The sequence below is a fragment of the Mus caroli genome, unplaced genomic scaffold (assembly GCF_978045245.1).
Source record: "Mus caroli unplaced genomic scaffold, Mus_caroli_1 scaffold_6, whole genome shotgun sequence".
Lineage (NCBI taxonomy): Eukaryota > Metazoa > Chordata > Mammalia > Rodentia > Muridae > Mus > Mus caroli.
The window spans coordinates 52,727,085-52,747,329 of record NW_028227261.1 but is presented as its reverse complement, the minus strand read 5'-3'; the positions used below and the strand labels follow the sequence as shown (position 1 = coordinate 52,747,329).

The following is a 20,245-nucleotide window of genomic DNA, read 5'->3' as shown; positions in this document are numbered from 1 at the left end:
CATTTCAAAAGTGATGAGATACATTTAGCTCAAAAATAGAAAGAAACACTATATTAAAACAATACCACTCAGTACAGTAGAGTTCTATGGGAGGCAGACAAATTGTTCTTTCCACCTTTATTACTCTGTTCATGTTTCATAGAGACATGTTTAATGTGGAACATGGTAGAAAGACACAGTTGGTCTGTCCAAGGGGATGAGGGAGTGGAGACTGCCCCTGGTTTTCTAGGTGTGGCCTTCTGCTGTCATCACCCTGGACTTTGGCTTTGCTCATCTGTTATCAACCCACACCTTGCCCCACATGCTGATGCTCTGTACGCTGACTACCTGTAGGTTGTGTCACGCTATTTCCCCCTTCTTGTTCTTTCTTGGAGGCTGGTCTTAGAAAAGTCCATTTCCAAGACGAAATTTTTCTTAAACTGTCACTTGGGACAGGAACAAAAATTTGTAAAGTATTCTTCATTTTCCAGAGGAACAATTCAGTAAACTCTACTACGGATGTGTGGTGTTTTTAATTTCAGAAAGGATTTATCCTAATGTCCATTTTATATTCAGACTTGATGTCTAGAAAATATTGATTGTGATGAGCTATTTATGTTGCTAAGCTTGCTACATGCAAGAATAATTTGATCCTTGTTGCCAACCCATGTGAAAAGATCCATTTTATGGATTTTACTTAGAGAGAGCCAAACACAGGATCTCATGACAGGAAGGTGAGGAATACGGCGTGGAGTTTTCCATGAACATGTGTGATCATGGAGTCATTTATTCATCAGGATTCATGGCACCTTAGTGTTTCCCAGCAGCGAGTGCTGGATGTGATGTCATCACATGGTTCCTGAGAGGAAATGGAACTCCCTACTGTGGTCTAATGGAGAAAGAGCCCTTGCTGTTGGAACTGAATTCTATACTTTCCTTTTACATGATATGCACCTCTGGGGCTTACTATTTTCTTACCCTTGATAAAAATGATAATAAAATTACATAGATAAATGATGGCTTGTACTCAGGCAGCTCTCTATATATACAAATATATCTTCTCATTTACTAGTGTAGTCATTTGATGCATATAATTTACAGTCACAGAAATTCAATTCTTGAGAAATGATTTTTCTGACATATCACATAGCTAGTCAGTGAAGCTAGAATCAGATTTCAGATCTGATTGCCAAAGTGAAACAAAACTGAAGGAGTTGAGTCTACGAGCTATGAGGGGGTCCATAAGACGAACCACATGGGACTGCCACAACTGACAACATTACACATCCTGTCACAACCTGAAAGTGCTTATGAGCTAAGAAATGCTTTAGTGTTCAGCTGTGCCAGAAAATTAAGTGTTTTACTGAAAGTTTGTGTTTCTTCGGGAGTACAGAACTCAAACACTTGTTTTCAAATAATTATGTATCACAGTACTCTGCCATTTGATGAACTAGGAAACACGAGTTTCTTGCTTATCAATATGGCCACACTACCAATAGATTCCTATTATCCTGGAGCTTTTTGGTCCCAGGTAATAGATATTGCTGGGGAATTAAACAGACTCCTGATACATTTTTCACTTCTAGTGCTTTCAAAGAATTCCCTTTACATTTAAATTACAATATCTTAAACTCTATCCTCAATAGTTTGCATCACAAACCCATCCCATTGTACTCTCAAACACCATGCAGTTGTGTGTAGCTGTTATTCGAAAAGTAGATAAGGTGCAGAGTGAGTGACAGGTGCCTACTGAGAAGGGGTGTTGAGGGTGTGAGAAACTGAGCTCTTGTCTCATGTAAGTCAGAGGCAGTATAATACCAAGCTTAGAAGAACCTCTGTCGCATGATAGATGCTCTCCAGGTCCCCTTTCCATCAACCACTGAGCAAGAAGGTGGAGAGATCTTCAGATAGCGATCACCCATGCTCCACAGTCTATATGACTAGCACTGAATGAAGCACGCATCCCTGCCCAGTACTAGAAAAATAGTAACACTAAAATAGAAAATAAAACTCACCAGAGACTGGAAATTTCCATTCTGAGACTTCCACATATATGCGTGTGAGTGAGTGAGTGAGTGAGTGAGTGAGTGAGTGAGTGAGTGAGTGTGCATATGTACCCTGATTCGTCTTGGCACCTGCAAACCCTCCCCAACCTATCTGTGACATACAGACAGCACTGATTTCTATGTCTTTGCACAGATAAATTCTGGTTTTGAGGCATAAACAGAAAACTCAATTGAATGATAAGTCATCATATATTTCCCTTTGAAAAAGAAACAAACAGACCTCATTCAGGTAAAAAATTAACCCAAGAGAAAGCAAACTGGACAGTAATGGGAAAGCTTTCTGTCAGCCCTGGTCCTATAGTGTTTCATCCAGGGTAGAAGAGGCTCTTTGGCAGAAATGAAATCTGCTACCACATTTATCAACTTAGGCTTTGAGATAAGTTTCTCAGAGGTTCATTAAAAGTGGGTGGGACACCCAGAGATTGAGAGTGACTTTTGATTGGTGATGACTGTTGTAACCAAGGCAAATTTAAGATTTTAAATTATTTTCAATTATTTTCAATTTTTGCTATTATTTTTATTATCATTTCTAGAGAAATAGAGCTATAGCTGCTGGCAGTGTGAAATTGGGTATTTAGCTACCCTTGTGTCATCATTTAGAACAGCGGACTTGTTTTAGAACATCAACATGTCAAGATGGGCAAGAGAAATATGCACAAAAAAATACCCAGTATACTTAAGGTTCTATTTGGTTTTCTTACTGCGCTAAAAATTCTAAAACTTACAAAACACTTTATAATCATTAGTGGAGGAAGTGGAGACTCAGCAAGATTAAGTACCCATCCCTGATGTCAGTGAAGGTAAGCAGGGAACCCAAGTCTGGACTCAATGTCCCCACTTCCTTTCCAGCAGAGTATGCGCTGGAGCATCTGGGTACAGTGCTGGCAGCTCAGTAAGTCATCCACTGCTTCAAATCCTGGTCACCGGGCTCCCCAGTTCCATTAACACTGGCACAGCAAACAGGACCTTTGGAATCAAATGTATTTTGAGAATATCTTCTATCTTCTCTAATATGTCCTTCTATGTCACCAAAAGGTCAAAGAGTTCTCACTCAAAAAAAAAAAAAAAGAAGCCATGTTTAGCCCTTGAAGTTCTTCACTGCCATCTGTTAGGATTCTCCATTTCAGTGCTTAAACTTGCTGTTTGATCATTCCAGAGTTTTACGGCCCACTGCTGTTAGATGGTCATGGGATTCTTCCCAATGGGCTTAGCTCAGAATGTCATGTAAACAGGATTTGCACTCACCAAGTACAAAGGTCCCTTGGGCTTCCTTTGATCACTGAAATGTCAAACTACAGTATTCAGACCAAAAAAGGCCTGTCTATCAACTCTGAATAATTCCTTTGGTTAAAACTGCAAATATATAGAGCAGCCAGTAAACGTGTTACTGAACGTCACAAGCTGGAATACTCCAAAACACTGGCCGCAACTCTTCCTGCTTCCTGGCATTCACTTTTAATAAACATCTCCCACATTCCAGGCAGCACTGTAAGCCTTGGAAATCAGAAATATCAGAAACTCATGGGAGGGACTGGCTTGTATCTTAAGTGACCTGGAGAACTGAGCTAAGACTTCTTTTTCTTTTGAACAGTCTGAATTGAAACACAGAACTTGTGCTTAAAACTGAAGGGAGGGCTGAGAATTTGACTGGGTTCCATTCCCAACCTTAGAAGAGATGCTGACGTGCAAAGCCCCTGCCTGCATCTTTCCTGAGATACAGCCGTCGTAATGAATACTCATTGCTATGCTGGAGTCGCCATCTGCATGGGGCATCATGCCCAGGGCAATTCGATTTGCCTGGTTTTTATTCCTGAGACTAAATGCTTGGCCTGGGTTCATGCAGAAAACAAGTAATTCCATTACATGTGATTCACCTTTAAGTAACCCTCAACATTGATGAAGACTCCAGCTGAAAATTCACATTCGTTGCACAAATAATCCACTTATCCAGACTTGATTAAGCTTCCCTTCTGTTACTGGGAAACACGCAAAGATTTCCACATGCAAAATATAGTCTTTATGTTTAATTAATGTGCAGCTTAATTTGCCTAGAAATGTCTTTCCTTTTTAAAAAAAAAATCACATTGGAGAAGACATTACTTTTGGTAAGCAGGCGAAAATAGTTGTAAACACTAAAAGAAAGATATTCCAAGGAAAAGAGGAAGCCAGGACTCAGTCTGGCAGAGGGATCTTAATAATGTAGTCTGTCTGATGCTACTCGGTGACCTGCCTCTGCTTCTTCTCATGTGCCGTGGTGTGTTCCGGGTAGGCATGACTCTAATTGCCGCCCACTAGCACTGGGGCCAAGGCAAAGAAGTTCCTTCCTGCTGGATTTCTTCTCTCCATGCTTCATATCCAGGTTGGAGGAGAAGACGCCTGGAAAACAGAGTCCTAAGAGTCATCCGTCTCCGGAACTAGAATCCCAAGTGCATGCCTGGCTGCTTTGTTTTCTTTTCCTTGTGGATTGTTTATTTGTTTTATGAGTTCTGGAGATTAAACTCAGGTCCTCGTGTTTGCAGGACAAGCGCTTGACTAACTCTGCTAATGTCTACTCTTAAGGCCAGAAGGTTCTGGTATGTGTTGTGTATGTTTATTTTCACATATTTTCATCAGTAACTGGTATATACAATACCAGTAAGATGAAACACAATCATCTATTATTATAACTAATCAGACCATGACATTTTGTTTTCCATCTTTAATTTTTATGTTGCATTTTTTTAAAAATTAAAGGCAATATTAGACCCATACATAAGAGAGCAATGTTGGCTTTAACATAGCATTTCAAGCAAATACCCTGTTTTTATACTGTGGCTCTGCATTGAACAAAGACTGAGGGATTTTTTGGTTCTGTTTTTGTTTGTTTTAGTTTGGTTTGATTTTGGTTGTTTCAAGACAGAGTTTCTCTATGTAGGAGCCCTGGCTGCCCAGGAACTTGCTCGCTTTGTAGACCAGGGCAGCCTCAAACTCACAGAAAACAGGGCCTAGAGACCCCAGAGTTGGAACTGACCCAAATGCTTCCCTCCTAAGGACTAGATTTCATAGTACCAAAAATGCCATGGAAGCTTCCAAATGAGGGAGACAACCAACAGTTCTACTCATCTAGAACACCTATGAACCACAAGGACAGCCATCTTGGCACCATCACCCTAAGGATGCACTTGTGGCACATACTCCTTGGCTAGAATCAACAATTCTTTAATTTGACTTAAGACCTGTTCACAGACAGAACCCATGTCTGGTGCTGGAAACCTAGCTAATTATTCAGTGTTAGTGAAGTCATGGCAAACCTTTGTCCCTAAAGCCATAGATTGGTGGAGTCTTCATCCCTATTCAAGGAAATTTCTCTTTGCAACAGTCAGAGAGCACTACAGAAAACCACAACAAAGAGAATGCAGCTTTATAAGCCAGTGCCAATGGATACATAGAATATTTGTTACAGTTTTATCTCAGGGTGTGCGTCTAGTGACTGTGTACTTGACTGCAGTGAGAGTAATATGTGTAAGGACTACTCAGGACTGTGGCAGGAGATGGACTTTCCGGTGTGCACGCAGAGCTTCTTAATAGTCAATGACAAAATGGAGCTCTCAGGACCAGGTTTGGTGGTGCACACCATCATTCTCAGCACTCGGAAGGCAGAGGCAGGTGGATTTCTGTGAGTTTGAAACCAATATGGTCTACAAAATGAAAAAATTGTTGTTGTTTTTTTTAATTTGGTTTTGCTTTTTAAATTAGTTAGTGAGTACTACAGAGAAGACACTGATCAACATAATAATTTGTGTTTCAAATTTAATTTTTACAAATTTGTTTTTAATCCATAACCTACCATAAGGAATGTGTTTAAGGATGATGGAGAGGCCTTGTTCTCTAGCTGTTCTGGTATCTGAGGAGAAGAGGAGGAGATAGTCTCTGGCACGTGACATGTGGATGGTGCAAATGCTGATCCACATGTCTGCACACCTCAAGACATACAGTGTGTCTTCCCTTCCATTCAGGCTTGGCAAAACAAGTTTTAGAGTGATTTCTGCCTGCACCTGTTATAGAACATGAGGAAAAGAATCCTCAGGCTACAAAGTCTGTCCCTCCTGAAGAGCCACTGCCTGAGAAGAGACTTACTCAGACACTAAACCTTCAGGCAACATGAAATGTTCATAAGCAGGTTAGTAGTGATCTTTTAGAATGACACTAGCAAATATATTTTGTCTAGCTTAGGTGATGCCAAGTTAGTAGTTAGTAATGTTCACAGCAGAAAGGCTTTGACAACAAATCATCCAAGGCACCAGGACTTAAGAAGAACAAGATGGAGAGCAGCATCCCTATGTGTATCTAATGTGGAGAACGTCAGTTATGTACCAAGAAGGTTTGGAGCAGCAGCTTATTTACGACTCTGGAGATGCAGGAATCAGTGTAGCTCAGTATATGATGTAAATATATGAAAGATCAGCAAGTGGCTGGCATGAGAACTACAGGGACTCATGAAAGACAAGAGGTGGCAAGAATGTCTGCTCACTCTCTAGACTCATCTTACCAGTAAGTCCTGCAAGAAGACATCTCTATACTGCCTCAAAGATGATCAAGAGAGTCTGAGTAACTATGCAAATTACATATTTTTTCAACAGCACTTCTTAACACTCTTTCTCAAAAGGAGAAACCAAGACAGTACAGTGGTCCCCAGTTAAGTGTTAAAGGCTTCATTGTGGTTGTTCAGATACTGATACAAGAGCAATGAACAGGCGTGAGATGGAGAGTTTTTGATGTAGAAAGTTGGCATGAGGAAGCAAGTACAGCTGACAAGAGACAGAGGATGCAGGATCTTGACCCAAATCACTCTCTTTCAACAGTAATGATATGACGAGCCCCCAACCAGGTGAGTTTGAACTAGAAAACCAGGTTGTTTGTTCTAGAAGACAGAGGGAAGACCCTCACATACAAAGAAACTGACCTTGACAGATACGAATGAAGCTGAACAGCCTAAAGTTCTACAAGGAAAGGAGCCTGCAAATCTGAGCACTGGGAGGAAGGTTTGGTGCCACAGAGATCAGGGCAACCAGCAGAAGGAGCCACTGAAACCAGTGCTCCTGCAGAAACAAGATGCCTCTGAGGAAGGGACATCTGTAGAATCCCCATACAGGTACCGCATAGTTAAATAGGCTTATGGTGGAGTTTTTTGATTCCACCTCAGAAGAAGAAGTGGCTGGAGTCCTAATAGTACTGGCAAGTAGAGTAACCCACCTTGTCTGTAAAGGCGAGGAACCAGGAACACTGGAGCAAATTAGTAATAGACTTCTGGAAACACAACTAACACCAAAGCTACATCTCCATCCCAAACTGAAGCTGGCCGTTATCTTACCAGGCATCATGAACCACAGACTCTGCTTGCCAGGACCACAGTCCACGTCCTGGATGCAGGACGTCGGGCAGGAGCTGGACGGTGATAGTTGTCTTGTTATTGCCATATTCCATTCCCCTTTGAGTGCAAAAGAAATGAATGGGAGAGTTCAATTATTGGACTATTTAAAAGGCCACTGGTAGAGATTAGTCATAAGGCCTTTGCAACTTTATGGCCCTAGAGCTTCTACAAATTCTCCTGTCTCCATCCAGGGTGAACACTGCTGCATCTGGCTTTATACAGGTTCTGGGATTCAAACTCAGATTCTCAAACCTACACAGCATGTCCTTTATCCACTGAGCCATGCAGTGTGAATGTGAGCTCCTCAGACAAGATCAAAGGACCAAGCAACGGAATAAAGTGTGTTTGTTTCTAGAAGCTCTGCACATACCCGACAAAGTATGTGTTCTCAGTAAATTCTCATGGAAACACCATTCTTCACAGTGGAGGTCATGAGGAACACAAACTTGTAACTGTCTTTCCTTTGACATCACAGCACGACAGTGTCATGTAACAAGTTCACAGTAGAGAATGACACAATTGAATTGTTTTTTAAATCACAATCACCAAAAATTGCGTCAAAACATTTTAAATAATGCATGATTTTTGTTGTCATATGTTATTATCAAAGACCATAGGCCTCAAACTTTTATGACAATCTACCTTTTACCTTTTTCTTTCCCTTTTTTTCTCTCCCTTTGCAAAATACCCTGGCCTGAACTCTTCCATATCTTTTCTGTTACAATAAAATGCACATGACATACAGTTTTCCCTTTGTGTCATTTAGCATACATAACTCATCTCATTTCATATACTTTCAATCCCTTGAATAAGCACCACCATATAGATTCAGGATCAGAAAAAAGGGCCTCTGTCATTCAAGTCTCCTCATCCCCTCCTACCAGCCAGCCCTGTCAACATTACTCTGATTTCTATGTTGCTGAATTTGCCTTTGCTGGGCATTTTCTATAAATAAGAATGCATAATAGGTGATGATGTTCTGTCCCGATGAATTAGTTAATCTATTTTGGCTCCCGGTGGGTCTCACGCATGCTGCACCTGCCCAAGAGGTCTCTGGATTTGTGAATGAAAGATGTACACATGCCAGCTAATTTTGATATGCCTTGACTAGCTCAGTGGCTGGGCATTTCTAACCCTCCCCATGGCTAGCATACATTTCCCTCTGGTATTCCGGCTTATCATCTTTTAAAATCTATATTTTATCTTTGCTGCCCTGTTACCTTTTGGGCAGACCCTACCCACATAGGGCTGCATTCCTTTTCTACCTACATTGTAGGATGCTTTCTCTCCTGCAGCAATTTTTTTTTTTTGGATATTTTATTTGTTTACATTTCAAATGTTATCCCCTTTCCCAATCCCCCCCCCAAAAAAGCCCCTCCCATCCCCTCTCCTCCTGCTTCTACGAGGGTGTGCCCCCACCCACCCAACCACTCCCTCCTCCCTGCCCTCACATTACCCTACACTGGGGAATCGAGCCTTCACAGGACCAAAGACCTCCTCTCCAATTGATGCCTGACAAGCATATGGCTGGAGCCATAGGTCTCTCCATATGTACTCCTTGGTTGGTGGTTTAGACCCTGGAAGCTCTGGTTAGCTTGTATTTCTGTTCTTCCTATGGGGTTGGAAACCCCTCCAATTCCTTCAGTCCTATCTCTTAACTCCTTCTTCCTCTGAGTCATGGCAATTCTCCTCTTCCTCCACCTTCTCCCCATCCCTTGTCCACATAATCTAAAAGTCCCACCTCCATCTTCTGCTCAGCCATTGACTGTATGGAACCCTTTATTATCAATTGAAGCCAGTTGGGGGCAGAGACCCTCAGGTCTGGAAGTGTGGCTTTGGGAGCCAAATGAAGACAAAGCATTAGAATCAATTTCCAACAGTGTTCTATGTATATCTGCCTTCAGACATTAAAATGTTTTAAGGTCTATGTTATAGCAGATATCAGCACTTAATTCCTTTCAAGGCTGAATAATATTCTATTGTATAGATATACCACATTTCATCTGCTCATAGGGAAATATTTCATCTTTATTTTACTTAATAATATAAACTAAACAATGAGACATGTGTTTAGAGGTTAAAGGTTTTTATAAAATGCAACATCTCTGGGCAAGCCACGATAGGAGAAATGGTGTTCATTCAGAGCCCATGACTTACAGCTGCATTTCCATCTATAGATTCAGGATTTATCTGCCACAACATTACTTAAGCCACCCCTCAAGCTCATTGCCTGAAGAGAAAATGCCAACTACATTTTCATGTCTGTAAGATGGGCGAGTGAAATGGCTCAGTGCCAAGAATGTGCAATCAGGAGGACCTAAGTTCGAATCCCCAGCACCCATATGAAAAAGCAAGCTTGCCTGTAATCCCAGCGTTGGGGGGGGGGGGGTGAAGATAGGCAGATACTGAGAGCTCTGTGGCTAGTCAGCCTTGCTGAAATGTCAATCTTCCAGATCAGTGAGAGACCTTGTCTCAAGACAATCAGTAGAAGGTCATAAAAGGAGACACTTGATATCCTCTTCTGGCCTCTGCATGTACACTCACAGCACATGGATCCATTCACTAATGTCTATACAATACACACACTCACACACACACACACACACACACAAACACAAATACTCACAAAATTTAAAGAGTGTTTGTAAGACTTTTTAAAAAAGGTTTATTTATTTTATGCATGAGTCCTCTCTCTGCATGTACACTTGTCTGCCAGAAAAGGGCATCAGATCTTATCATAGATGGTTGTGAGCCACTATGTAGTTGCTGAGAATTGAACTCAGGACCTCTGGAAGAGCAGCCAATGCTCTTAACCACTGAACCATCTCTCCAGCCCCTTCTAAGACATTTTAAAGAGATAACATATGCAGCTGGTACCTGACCTATAGAGCGGCCCTCAGTGACAGTTTTTGCTTAGTTGCCCTGGAGTTTTGCATGAGTACCACCAATTCAGTTTAATTATTCAGGAGCATCATACTCAGAGTTTTCTAAATAAGCATCTAACATCTTTTAATAGTATCTCTTTAATGTTGTCTCTTCAGAACTTGACTGGCTTGTCTCAGGACACCAGAGGAAAGAGCAGAAGTTAAGTCAGATAGGGGACACTCGCCATCTTACCACAGCTCAGCTAAGACATCAATTCTGGGGCTGCCCATAAAAGTGGCCTTGATTCCACAGATTGAAAAGAACCCTTCTCACCTTGGATCTTCACAGCAGAGAAATCCTCTTGCTGTGGATCTCTGCACCTGAGAGGGGGGAATTTTTTTTTAAGATTTATTTATTATATGCAAGTACACTGTAGCTGTCCTCAGATACTTCAGAAGAGGGCATCAGATTTCGTTACGGATGGATTTGAGCCACCATGTGGTTGCTGGGATTTGAACTCGGGACCTTTGGAAAAGTAGTTGCTCTTAACCACTGAGCCATCTCGCCAGCCTGGGAATTTTTTTAAACTGAAACCAAATGTAACTTTTGCATGCTTCCATACATGTGTGGAGGCCAGAGGACTGCTTGTGGGAGCTGGTTCTCTCCTTCCACCATGCGGGTCCCAGGGAATCCAACTCAGCTATTAAGATCAGTGGCAAACTTCTTTACCCTCTGAGCCATCTTGCTTACCCAGTGTTTCTTGAGCTTATTACAGTATGACACAAAATGTCTTTACCTTGTTATTCTGATAATATCCTTGATAACCTTTTCTCCTTCCTATGACTGTGGGGGCTTGGGTGGGGGAGTTGCAGTCAGTTTTATTCTATCTTAACATGAGTTTGGGGGACGGAATTTGTAGTGCCAGGTGAACGCCTCTACTCACTGAGCCATTTCACTGACTTATTCCTCCTAGGAGATTTTTCCAAAATATTTTTTTTTGAAAGTTCTCAAAAGGCGTGACTGGCTGTACCTCATGTTTAGCAGAGGTGTTATGATTGTTTCTGCTTGGATCTTTAACAGATCTGGGGACATACAAATAGCGTACACCTTGCGATCTGTTGCTTTAATCAAAGTTTGCCTTGTACGTTCTTCATCTCCTCAAGTCTCGTTCCTGTTGTGAAGGGAGACAACTTTATTAATGTTTAATTAACAATTTGACTCTTTTTCCTAACACGTCACATATTTGTGTGTTCCTTTTAATGTTCTATGTGAACGTGTATTCTATGTGTTAGAAACATGACTTTCAGTGACACAGGAGCTCCGGAGGATTTTATGAGAGTGTGTGATTCTTTTGCCTCTTACTGTTACTTTCTTTGGTCTAAACTGAACACTGGAAGCCCAAAGAGAACAGAGGTAGCAGTGAGCTCTGCAGCCAGAAGTGATGGTGTACAGACTCTGTGTCCCACAATTCTGGGTCTGATGCACTTTTTCCTGGAAAATAGATAACTGGGACATTCATAACCTAGTTCACGTTGGCTGTTCTCCAAATGTGTGGGTCCAAGGCTTGACAGTCTTGTTGCTAATATGGCATTACCTGGAATCTGAAAGCTGTGGTCTTTCTTGGACTGTTCTGGAGGACATGCTGTCTCTAACAGGGAGAGTTACCAATTTAAAGAACTTGAAAATAGAAGGTACCAATGGTTTTGTTAAGTGGTCCTAAAGTCATCAGTGGTGATTCAGGAGTAAAGCAATCATTGTGAACCAACAGGTAAACTGGAAGCTGAAACCTAGGGTAAATGGTTAGAAGAAAACCAATGAATACATAACCAGAGCATTTGTCCCTATGGGGGAATAAGACAGAATAGAGAAGGACCAGAGATTTTTTAAAAAAGAGAATTACAAATGGGATGGGATGGGGGCAAGCATTCCTAAATATTATGAATCATTTGAAATGTCAGTCAGCTCCCCTATAAACTCATCATGTGAAGAGTAAAGGAGAATAGTTTTGTGTGGGAAATGGTTTTTAAAAAGAGCATTGACATTTTAAAGACCTAAACACCTTAAATAGAATGACTATTAAATGCAAAAATCGAGCTGCACAAAGACATTTTGGAAACTATATTTGAGTAGTATCCTTAGAGACAACTAATGAGTGACTCAGAGAGTCTTGGCTGACTCACAGGTCTTGAGAAAGATATCAAATGCCTGACTCAGTGGTTGTGCTTTGTACCAAACAAATCCTACAGCAATAGTGACTATATATAGATAGATAGATAGATAGATAGATAGATAGATAGATAGATAGATAGATAGAGAGAGAGAGAGAGAGTGTGTGTGTAAAAGGTCTCATTCTGTAGTCCAGACTGGCTTTAAAGTTTCAGTAATCCCCCTGTCTCAGTCTCCCAACTGCTGAGATTATAGGGCTAAATCACCATGCCCAGCCATATCAGATTTGTCTTTTTAAAGTTCCTATCTCTCAATACAGCTTTCACCAAGGCTCTGATTATGGAACCACTTGCTATTATAAAATAGCACTTGCTGACATAGGAAGGTCAGCTGCGTGTATACCTGTGGTGCATGTAGGAGATAGGAAGGCTCAACTGGTCCTTGTTGGAGTAAGAATGGAATCCAAACTGTGGTCCATTCACAAGAATGAAAGAAGGGAGACTTCTTCCACTCTAAAAGATGGGCAGTCAGATGGGGTTGGGGTGGGCATACAGGCTAACCAGACTGTCTGGATTCTAGGCTGGGAGGTGGGAGCTCACAGTCACCAGAGAATCTGAAATTTCAGATGAGTGGCACCACTAATGTACGATTCACACAAGAGCATCACTAAGACTGCTATAGGTCCTATCTGCATGCAGTACTAGGGCCCGACCTCCAAGGATGAATTGCAATTCTGATCACTGACAAAATAAGCAGTGAGTTTCAACCAGAGATGAGGATGCTTAGGAAGAGATGCTGGAGTTGCAGTGTTGGGTGTGTCCAGAAAATAGTTAATATCCCAGCCTGGCCATGATGCTGAAGATGAGAGAGGAATGTAGAGTGAGAGATGGGGAGCAGGGTGTGCATAGCTCTTCTCGTATGGCTCATAGTCTCTGTATTTCAGGACCCACCCTGGAAATGGCTATTCTAGGTCTGTGACTCCATTTCTTGCCAAAGTCTTGATCTTACTGATGAATGACAGTAATCTAAGAAAAGCCTGTGATCTTTCCCAGGCACAGCGTCCTTCTGTTGCTTAGGAGTCTAAGAACCTCCCTCCCTGGGGCTCACAAACACCTGTTGGAACCTCAACAATGAATCACACTCCCATATTCACATGCATATGCATATGATGACACTGCTCTATGCAAAGTTAAGAGCTATGTGGCAGCTTTCCTTATTCTCTTTAGTACTGGGGATTGAACCCCTAGGGCCTGGTCTGTGCCAGGCAGGTGCCCAACCACTGAGCCATGTCCCTAATACCCCTAGGCCTTATTTTTTCTTTACTTTTTTCTTTAAATCTTTGAGACAAGAAATCAAGAAATCGCAAAGTTGCCCAAACTGATCTTAAACTCAGTCTGTAGCAAAGAAGGGGCCCTGGATTAGAAATGCCCCAGCCTCTGGGGCGCTAGAGCAGTGTACACTGTACCAGGTCTGGCTGAACCTTCCCTGATACATTCACCTGGTCTGCTGGTTGTTTTCTGACCATTTGCTGTTTTGTTTTTTTGTGTTTTTTACCACAGGACTGAAAAAACGTACAAGGAAGGCCTTTGGAATACGGAAGAAAGAAAAAGACACTGACTCTACGTATGTACCTTAGAGTCTGCCCCTCTGGCCTTCAGTCTAAGTCACTGATGTTGATGTTTAAAGAGTGCCTGCCCCAAAGGCTCTTCTGAGAGCAGATGCTCATTTGTTTGGTTTTCTGGGCTTTCCCTATTTCTGGGTCAACTGCCACTGTTCGTCATAGATACTTAGATTTGTGCCTTTAAAAGGTAGATGTTTTTCATCACGGATTCAAATTTTTTTATCTTGTATTTTCACTGTCTCATATCTAGTCTGTTACTTCCAAGCAGAGGGGCAGAAAATGTGATTATTTCATTTGTAGAAGTAAAAAAAGAAAAACTAAAAAAACACCCAGTTACACTTCCAGAGCTATCTGTATGAGATCCCAAGAGAATAACATAATACTTATGTAGGCAGATTCACCCTAACACAACCCCTAGATGACACCCCAAAGACTAGGGGTGGGCAGGCAGAACCGTATGGACAGGAAGCTCAGTTCATTTCACTGCCAGTAAGAAATCAATGCCAAAACAAATATAGGCGTGCTTTGATGTAGCTAAGTGATCCTGCCCAAGAAATTGGATTCTCTGTGTCCCCTGGGAGAGTAGACCCTGGAGAGTGCTAGTAGCATAACACGTTCACTTGCTTCTTATTTAACCATATTGACTGTTCGTTTTGAAGCTGGCCCTGACACAAAATTTTAGTAACATCATCCCTGGCTGGGATCATGGACTCTCGGTCTAGCTCAGTGAGAGGAAAGCAGCAGCAAGCAGCTACAGCTGGCTGTAAGGAGGTGAACTGCAAGTCTGGGAAGGCCTGCCACTCTGAGATTCCATTTGGTTCCATCAGAATGGAATCCAGCCGAATCCTTCACCCAGCATACATGAAAAAGAACAATCTAGAAAAATCACAGCTATGTGTGAAGAGGTGAACACAATTCATTAGTTTCATCTTCAAGCCTTTAATTTTCACTTTAATTAAATATAAATCTTATCATAGGACAGCTAGCATTTTCTTGTGTCCTTCCATGCAAGAATATAAAATTGAGTCAATAAAGTATTACACAAATTAAAAAGTCTTTCCTGCATCTAAAGGCACTGGGTAAAGTGCCTAGTGGGCTCCTTCATATTTAATAAGCATCAGCTCTGACAGCTCTCCTGACTGGTATAAACTGGTAGTGATGAGTTCCTCATAATCAATTCCCATGGAATTTCAGAGAAAGTTGAAGGTAAGAAAGTCCACATTTGGCCTGATGCTTCCTGGCAGGAGGACATTGAGTCCAGCTTTCTAAAGGGTGAGGGGCTTTCTTTCACACAAATGGAATGAAAAAAGCAAATCAGAGAGGTGGGAAAGGTAGCGGGCATCAGGACAGGGCCAGACAGTGTCACACACCTGCGAGCCGTTAGTAAATGTGGTCTCGGGAGGCCAGGATGGAAAGTGGATGTGGTAAAACAGGAAGGGCCTTAAATCATAAGCTGAGGGGCATCCATCCTTGGCAGTGGATCACCTTGGACCCCTGAAATGTAAGCCAGAGATGTGAGGCACTGAGAAGGGAGCTTACCTTTCTGTGTAGATGCTAGATGTTAACTCGGTTGTTACAGTTGAGGCTTCTTTTGGTAAATATTTCTTGGAAATTACATTACTGTGGTCCTGAAGCAATTTCTGAATGATTAAGTTAGGAATATTTTTTTCCTGAGCATCTAATACTTTATAATGCTTCTTGATAAGTTTGCCATTTTCTAAATATTAACCATCAAAATAAAATACATCCCTTACTCTCTCTTGGATACCTGTCTGTGTTCTTGCACCAGTTCAGTCAGGAGAGCCTTCAGACCTTGGAAATCATGCAGTTCGTTACTTGGCCTCAGTTTCCTTACCTGGGACAATGAGCTTTCTATGAGGTGACGTCTAGGTCCCCTAGAAGGCCACACACTGAGCTGTCGGCCACACCTGCCGACATCTTCGATGTGCCATGAGTTGTGTGGAGGCTCTGTCGGAAGCCTCTCCAAAGAGCATCACAGCAGAAGACAAACATGCTGCTCTAGAAGGCCCCTCTGGAAGTAGACCAGGGATCTCTCTCTCTCTCTCTCACACACACACACACACACACACACACACACACACACACACGGGGAAGGGGGGAGGGTGGCAAAGAGATGGAAAGGGAGAGGGAGAAGAAAAGAGAGTGGGAGAGAGAGAAAGAGAGAGTGGGAGGGGGGCTAAATGAGCCCCAGGGCAAGCTCAGCTAATTTGCATGTGGCCAAAGCCCTTCTTTCCCATTGCCAAGTCTATTAAAGTAAGTTATTCCTCACGCCTTTGCCTCAAATGTCCTGTCTCTCTGAGGTCTTCTAATGAGGCATTACTTTATAGAGTCTCAAGCGCCTTTACTTAACTTCTCTTGAGTACAGAATTACTTACAGGAGAGCAAATTAATAACCTGGCTCCCCCCAACAGCAATGGCTAAAGGACAGGCTGTCTTGGGAAAGCTTTTGTTTTCATGAACCCCTGTTCTCAAATTGAATCACGGATCATACTTGGAGAAGAAACCATCCACACAAAAGGGTTCATAGAACGCTGGGGCAGTGTGCTGTCCCTCCAGCTTTAGATAATCCTTATGTTAGCCTGCAATCAGTGAGACCTTGTTGATGCCAGGCCTTTTTCAGAATTGTTGCAACCTGCTTAGGGTTGCTAGGCAACGCTAGGGTAGCAGCCAGCATCAACTTCAACTGATTGAACCTCCTCAGAGAGAGTGGGGCAAAAACCAGAGCTTCCTGATTTGATCATCATTAGAGAGGCTGATAGAGAGAGGAAGGGAGGGAGAGCCTTGCTAAGTGGCAGAATATGTGACTGCCCTGTTATCCTTCATTTTCACATAATTCAATAAGGTCAGTAACAATACCTCACTTCTAGAGATGAGACATCAGTGCCAGCAGGGGTTAGCAAGTTGCAGAAGGCCTTGATGTAAGCAAGGCTGAGAACAGAACCCTGCTCTAGAAAAGACGGGAAAGATCTGTAACCCAGACAGACCATTAAAGAGAAATGGCAACCGTTCCAGGAAACCAACATTTAAAATTAGAGGCCACACAAAGATGATGAATAACGAGGTTTAAAATAGAATTTATCCAATATAAAGTATCTCATTAAGAAAAGAAGAAAACTAAAAAATTAAAATGAAATACAGGTCTAAGGCTTGATTGGTTCTCTTATGGAATGCAATATAAATTTGGCATTGTGTAGAAAATGGCGAATTAAAAGCTGCCTCTGTGTGTCCTGGTGAAGAACCGTCTGTCTAATTCTGAAAGAGAAAGAATAGAGGAATGTCAGAAGCTCACAGAGGGAATGGTAGGGCAGCTGGAGAGTGTGCACAAAAGGAAAGAAAGGCAGTATATAGAAAGAAGCAAGAGACAACGAGATCCACAGAATCCTCCGACTGGAAGCAGCCTGAAGCAGCCATCAGCTAGCACCCACACACAGAGAGCTGCTTTGAGTCACCAGCAGGAGCCTAACGCTGCAGTCTTCTGCAAGCATGGCACGCAGCTGTCCTGGAGAATGTGTGGAAGACCATAGATGAACAGCAGCATGGGAACACAAGAACTGTGCTGACCCAGGCCCGGTCCTGCCCAGCCCGTGAATGCATTTTCAGACTTTGTGGGTCACTCATCAGGGAAGAGGCCAGGAATCCTAAAGGAAAAGAATGTCCAGCCGCAGAGGTAAACACAAGCCTGCCAGGGCCCCCTCAACACTAAGGCCTGAATGGAAAGCAGGCTTTCCGAGCACACCAGGAAGAGATGGGATTAGATGGCTTGCAGTCCCCCATTGTCCCCCATTAGGACATTCTAACAGAAAGCTGTGTCCAGCACAGAAGCTCACTCACTCACAAGGGAGGACATCTAAATCCAACTTGCCTGAACCACTGAGAACAGGACCTCATTCCCCATCTGTGGGGACAGCTACAAGAAAAAAACTAACAAAGGAATGGGGGCAGCCATCTTATCCCACCTAAGAAAAGCACGAGCTAGCGGTATACTTCCCGTTTCATTTTATTTTTCTTTGTTATTTTAATTCACACCTTTTCACCTCTATTATATAGTTCCTTTTGGTCTGAATCTTGCCTGAACAGGCTTTTCCATCTCTTTTCCTGAGTCTCTCCTTTGTATTTTCTCTATTAGTCCTCACACTTCTAACTCACATACTGGGGCTCTCCCATAGCTCACATCCATCCCTGAAAATCTTCCCTCCTCTTCCTCCTCCTATTCTCTTTTCTCTCTTCCTCCTCCTCTTCTTCTCTTTTTCCTCTTCCTCCTCTTTCTCTTTTTTGTTTTTCTTTGGGGGGGGAGGGGGGAGAGGGTTGCTTGTTTGTTTTTCAAGACAGGGTCTTTCTGTGTAGCCTTGGTTGTCTTGGAACTCACTCTGTAGGCCAAGCTGGCCTCAAACTCACAGAGATCCACCTGCCTCTGCCTCCCAAGTGCTGGCATTAAAGACATGCATCATCACCACCAGCTCCTTTTACTTATCTATTAATTCTCGCAGCTCTAAAACACTGTAAACTGCATTTTTTTTTCTTAAAGTACCCTGGTGTCCTTATCTCCGAACCTTATGGTTGGTTTTGTTTGTTTTGTTTTTATTCTGTATGTATACCAAGGTTGCCATAAATCGCCATGTTTGAATATGTAGTTTGCTTCACCCAAAAAAATTGTAATGAGGGAGAAATCCAAGCAGAAACCATTTGACCAGAAGACTCCCATAAATTACATCAAACAAAAAAGTGAAAAGAAAGGACAAATTAAAACCTGGAGTTCATAAAGATCCCAATAAAGAAAAATCAAAAAAACAGAAACCACATGGTAAATCAAGCCACTCTAGTACTTTTGCAAGCTCAGAACTCAAAGACAGAAGCACCCTCTTGCAGCTAGAATGCCAGAAGACTTCAGACTCTTGCTGTTAAACACAGAGGCCTCATCCAGTAGATGCGTAAAATATGAAAGTGAGCTTAGAACCTACGTGAGAAAGTTGGTCAAGGTAATGATGGTGAATGGTACGGAAGAGATCTTCAGAAACACAGAGGAAGTCAGATTTTGAAGAAAAAAGAAAACAAAAAAAGAAATGTTGGAAATAAGAGTCATCAACAAACAAGGATGAGTGGAAGAAAGCTTTCCACGTCTGGAGAAGATCAGTCATATGCAAAGGAAAGTAAATGAATGAATATGACCAAGTCTTCCAAGAACTCTGGCCCATGTTCAAGAGACCGCAGGAGGTTTTTAGAAAGGCATAGACAATCTAGTCCATGAGGTTATAGCAGAAAATTTCACCAGAGAAGTGGGCATATGAACAATAGGAATGTAAAATACTGTCTTAGTCAGGGTTTCTATTCCTGCACAAACATCATGACCAAGAAGCAAGTTGGGGAGGAAAGGGTTTATTCAGCTTACACTTTGCACACTGCTGTTCATCACCAAAGGAAGTCAGGACTGGAACTCAAGCAGGTCAGGAAGCCAGAGCTGATGCAGAGGCCATGGAAGGACGTTATTTCTGGCTTGCTTACCCTGGCTTGCTCAGCTTGCTCTCTTATAGAACCCAAGACTACCATCCCAGGGATGGCACCACCTACAATGGGCTCTCCCCCTTGATCACTCACTAGTCCACAAAGGCAAACACAACAAACTAATGCCAGATCTCTCATCGTCTAAAAACCAGGGATGCATGGAATATGCTTCAAGCCTCAACAGGAAGTAACTGCCAAAGAGTCTGCTATATTTAGCAGAGCAGTCTTTTAAAACTGATGGAGAACTTTGGACATTTCCAAACAAGCACTGTTAAAGCAATTCATGGGAACCACACCAGCACTGAAGGAAACGCTCACAAGACTGATACAAAGGGTTAGAAAAATCATCCCAACCACAGGAGCACAGAAAGGAATGAGGATGATGATGATGATAGAAATAGAGGGAAGAGGGGACCCACTGTGACCACGCAGTAGCCGCTCATCCTACCCGGGGAGAAAGAAAAGAACATCTAATACTCCGACAAACGAGAAAAATAGCCAACAGCATGAAAGGAATTTCTAGAGATTGCTCTGTAATGACTTTAATGCAAATGGCATCATCTTAGCTAACCAGGGCTGGAGAGGTGGCTCAGCAGTTAAGGGTCTGAAAAACATCCA

The 20,245-nt window shown here is 42.3% G+C and overlaps 1 protein-coding gene across 20 annotated transcripts in view; it reads left to right on the top strand.

The window, feature by feature from the left end:
* Sgip1 (SH3GL interacting endocytic adaptor 1) overlaps positions 1-20,245 on the top strand; it is a 209,652-nt gene that overhangs the window by 78,289 nt on the left and 111,118 nt on the right. For all 20 annotated transcript variants that reach the window (XM_085839154.1, XM_085839147.1, XM_085839157.1 and 17 more), the window contains one exon: positions 14,046-14,109. In XM_085839154.1, coding sequence (XP_085695280.1) covers positions 14,046-14,109 — 64 coding nt within the window. The remainder of the gene's footprint in view (positions 1-14,045; positions 14,110-20,245) is intronic.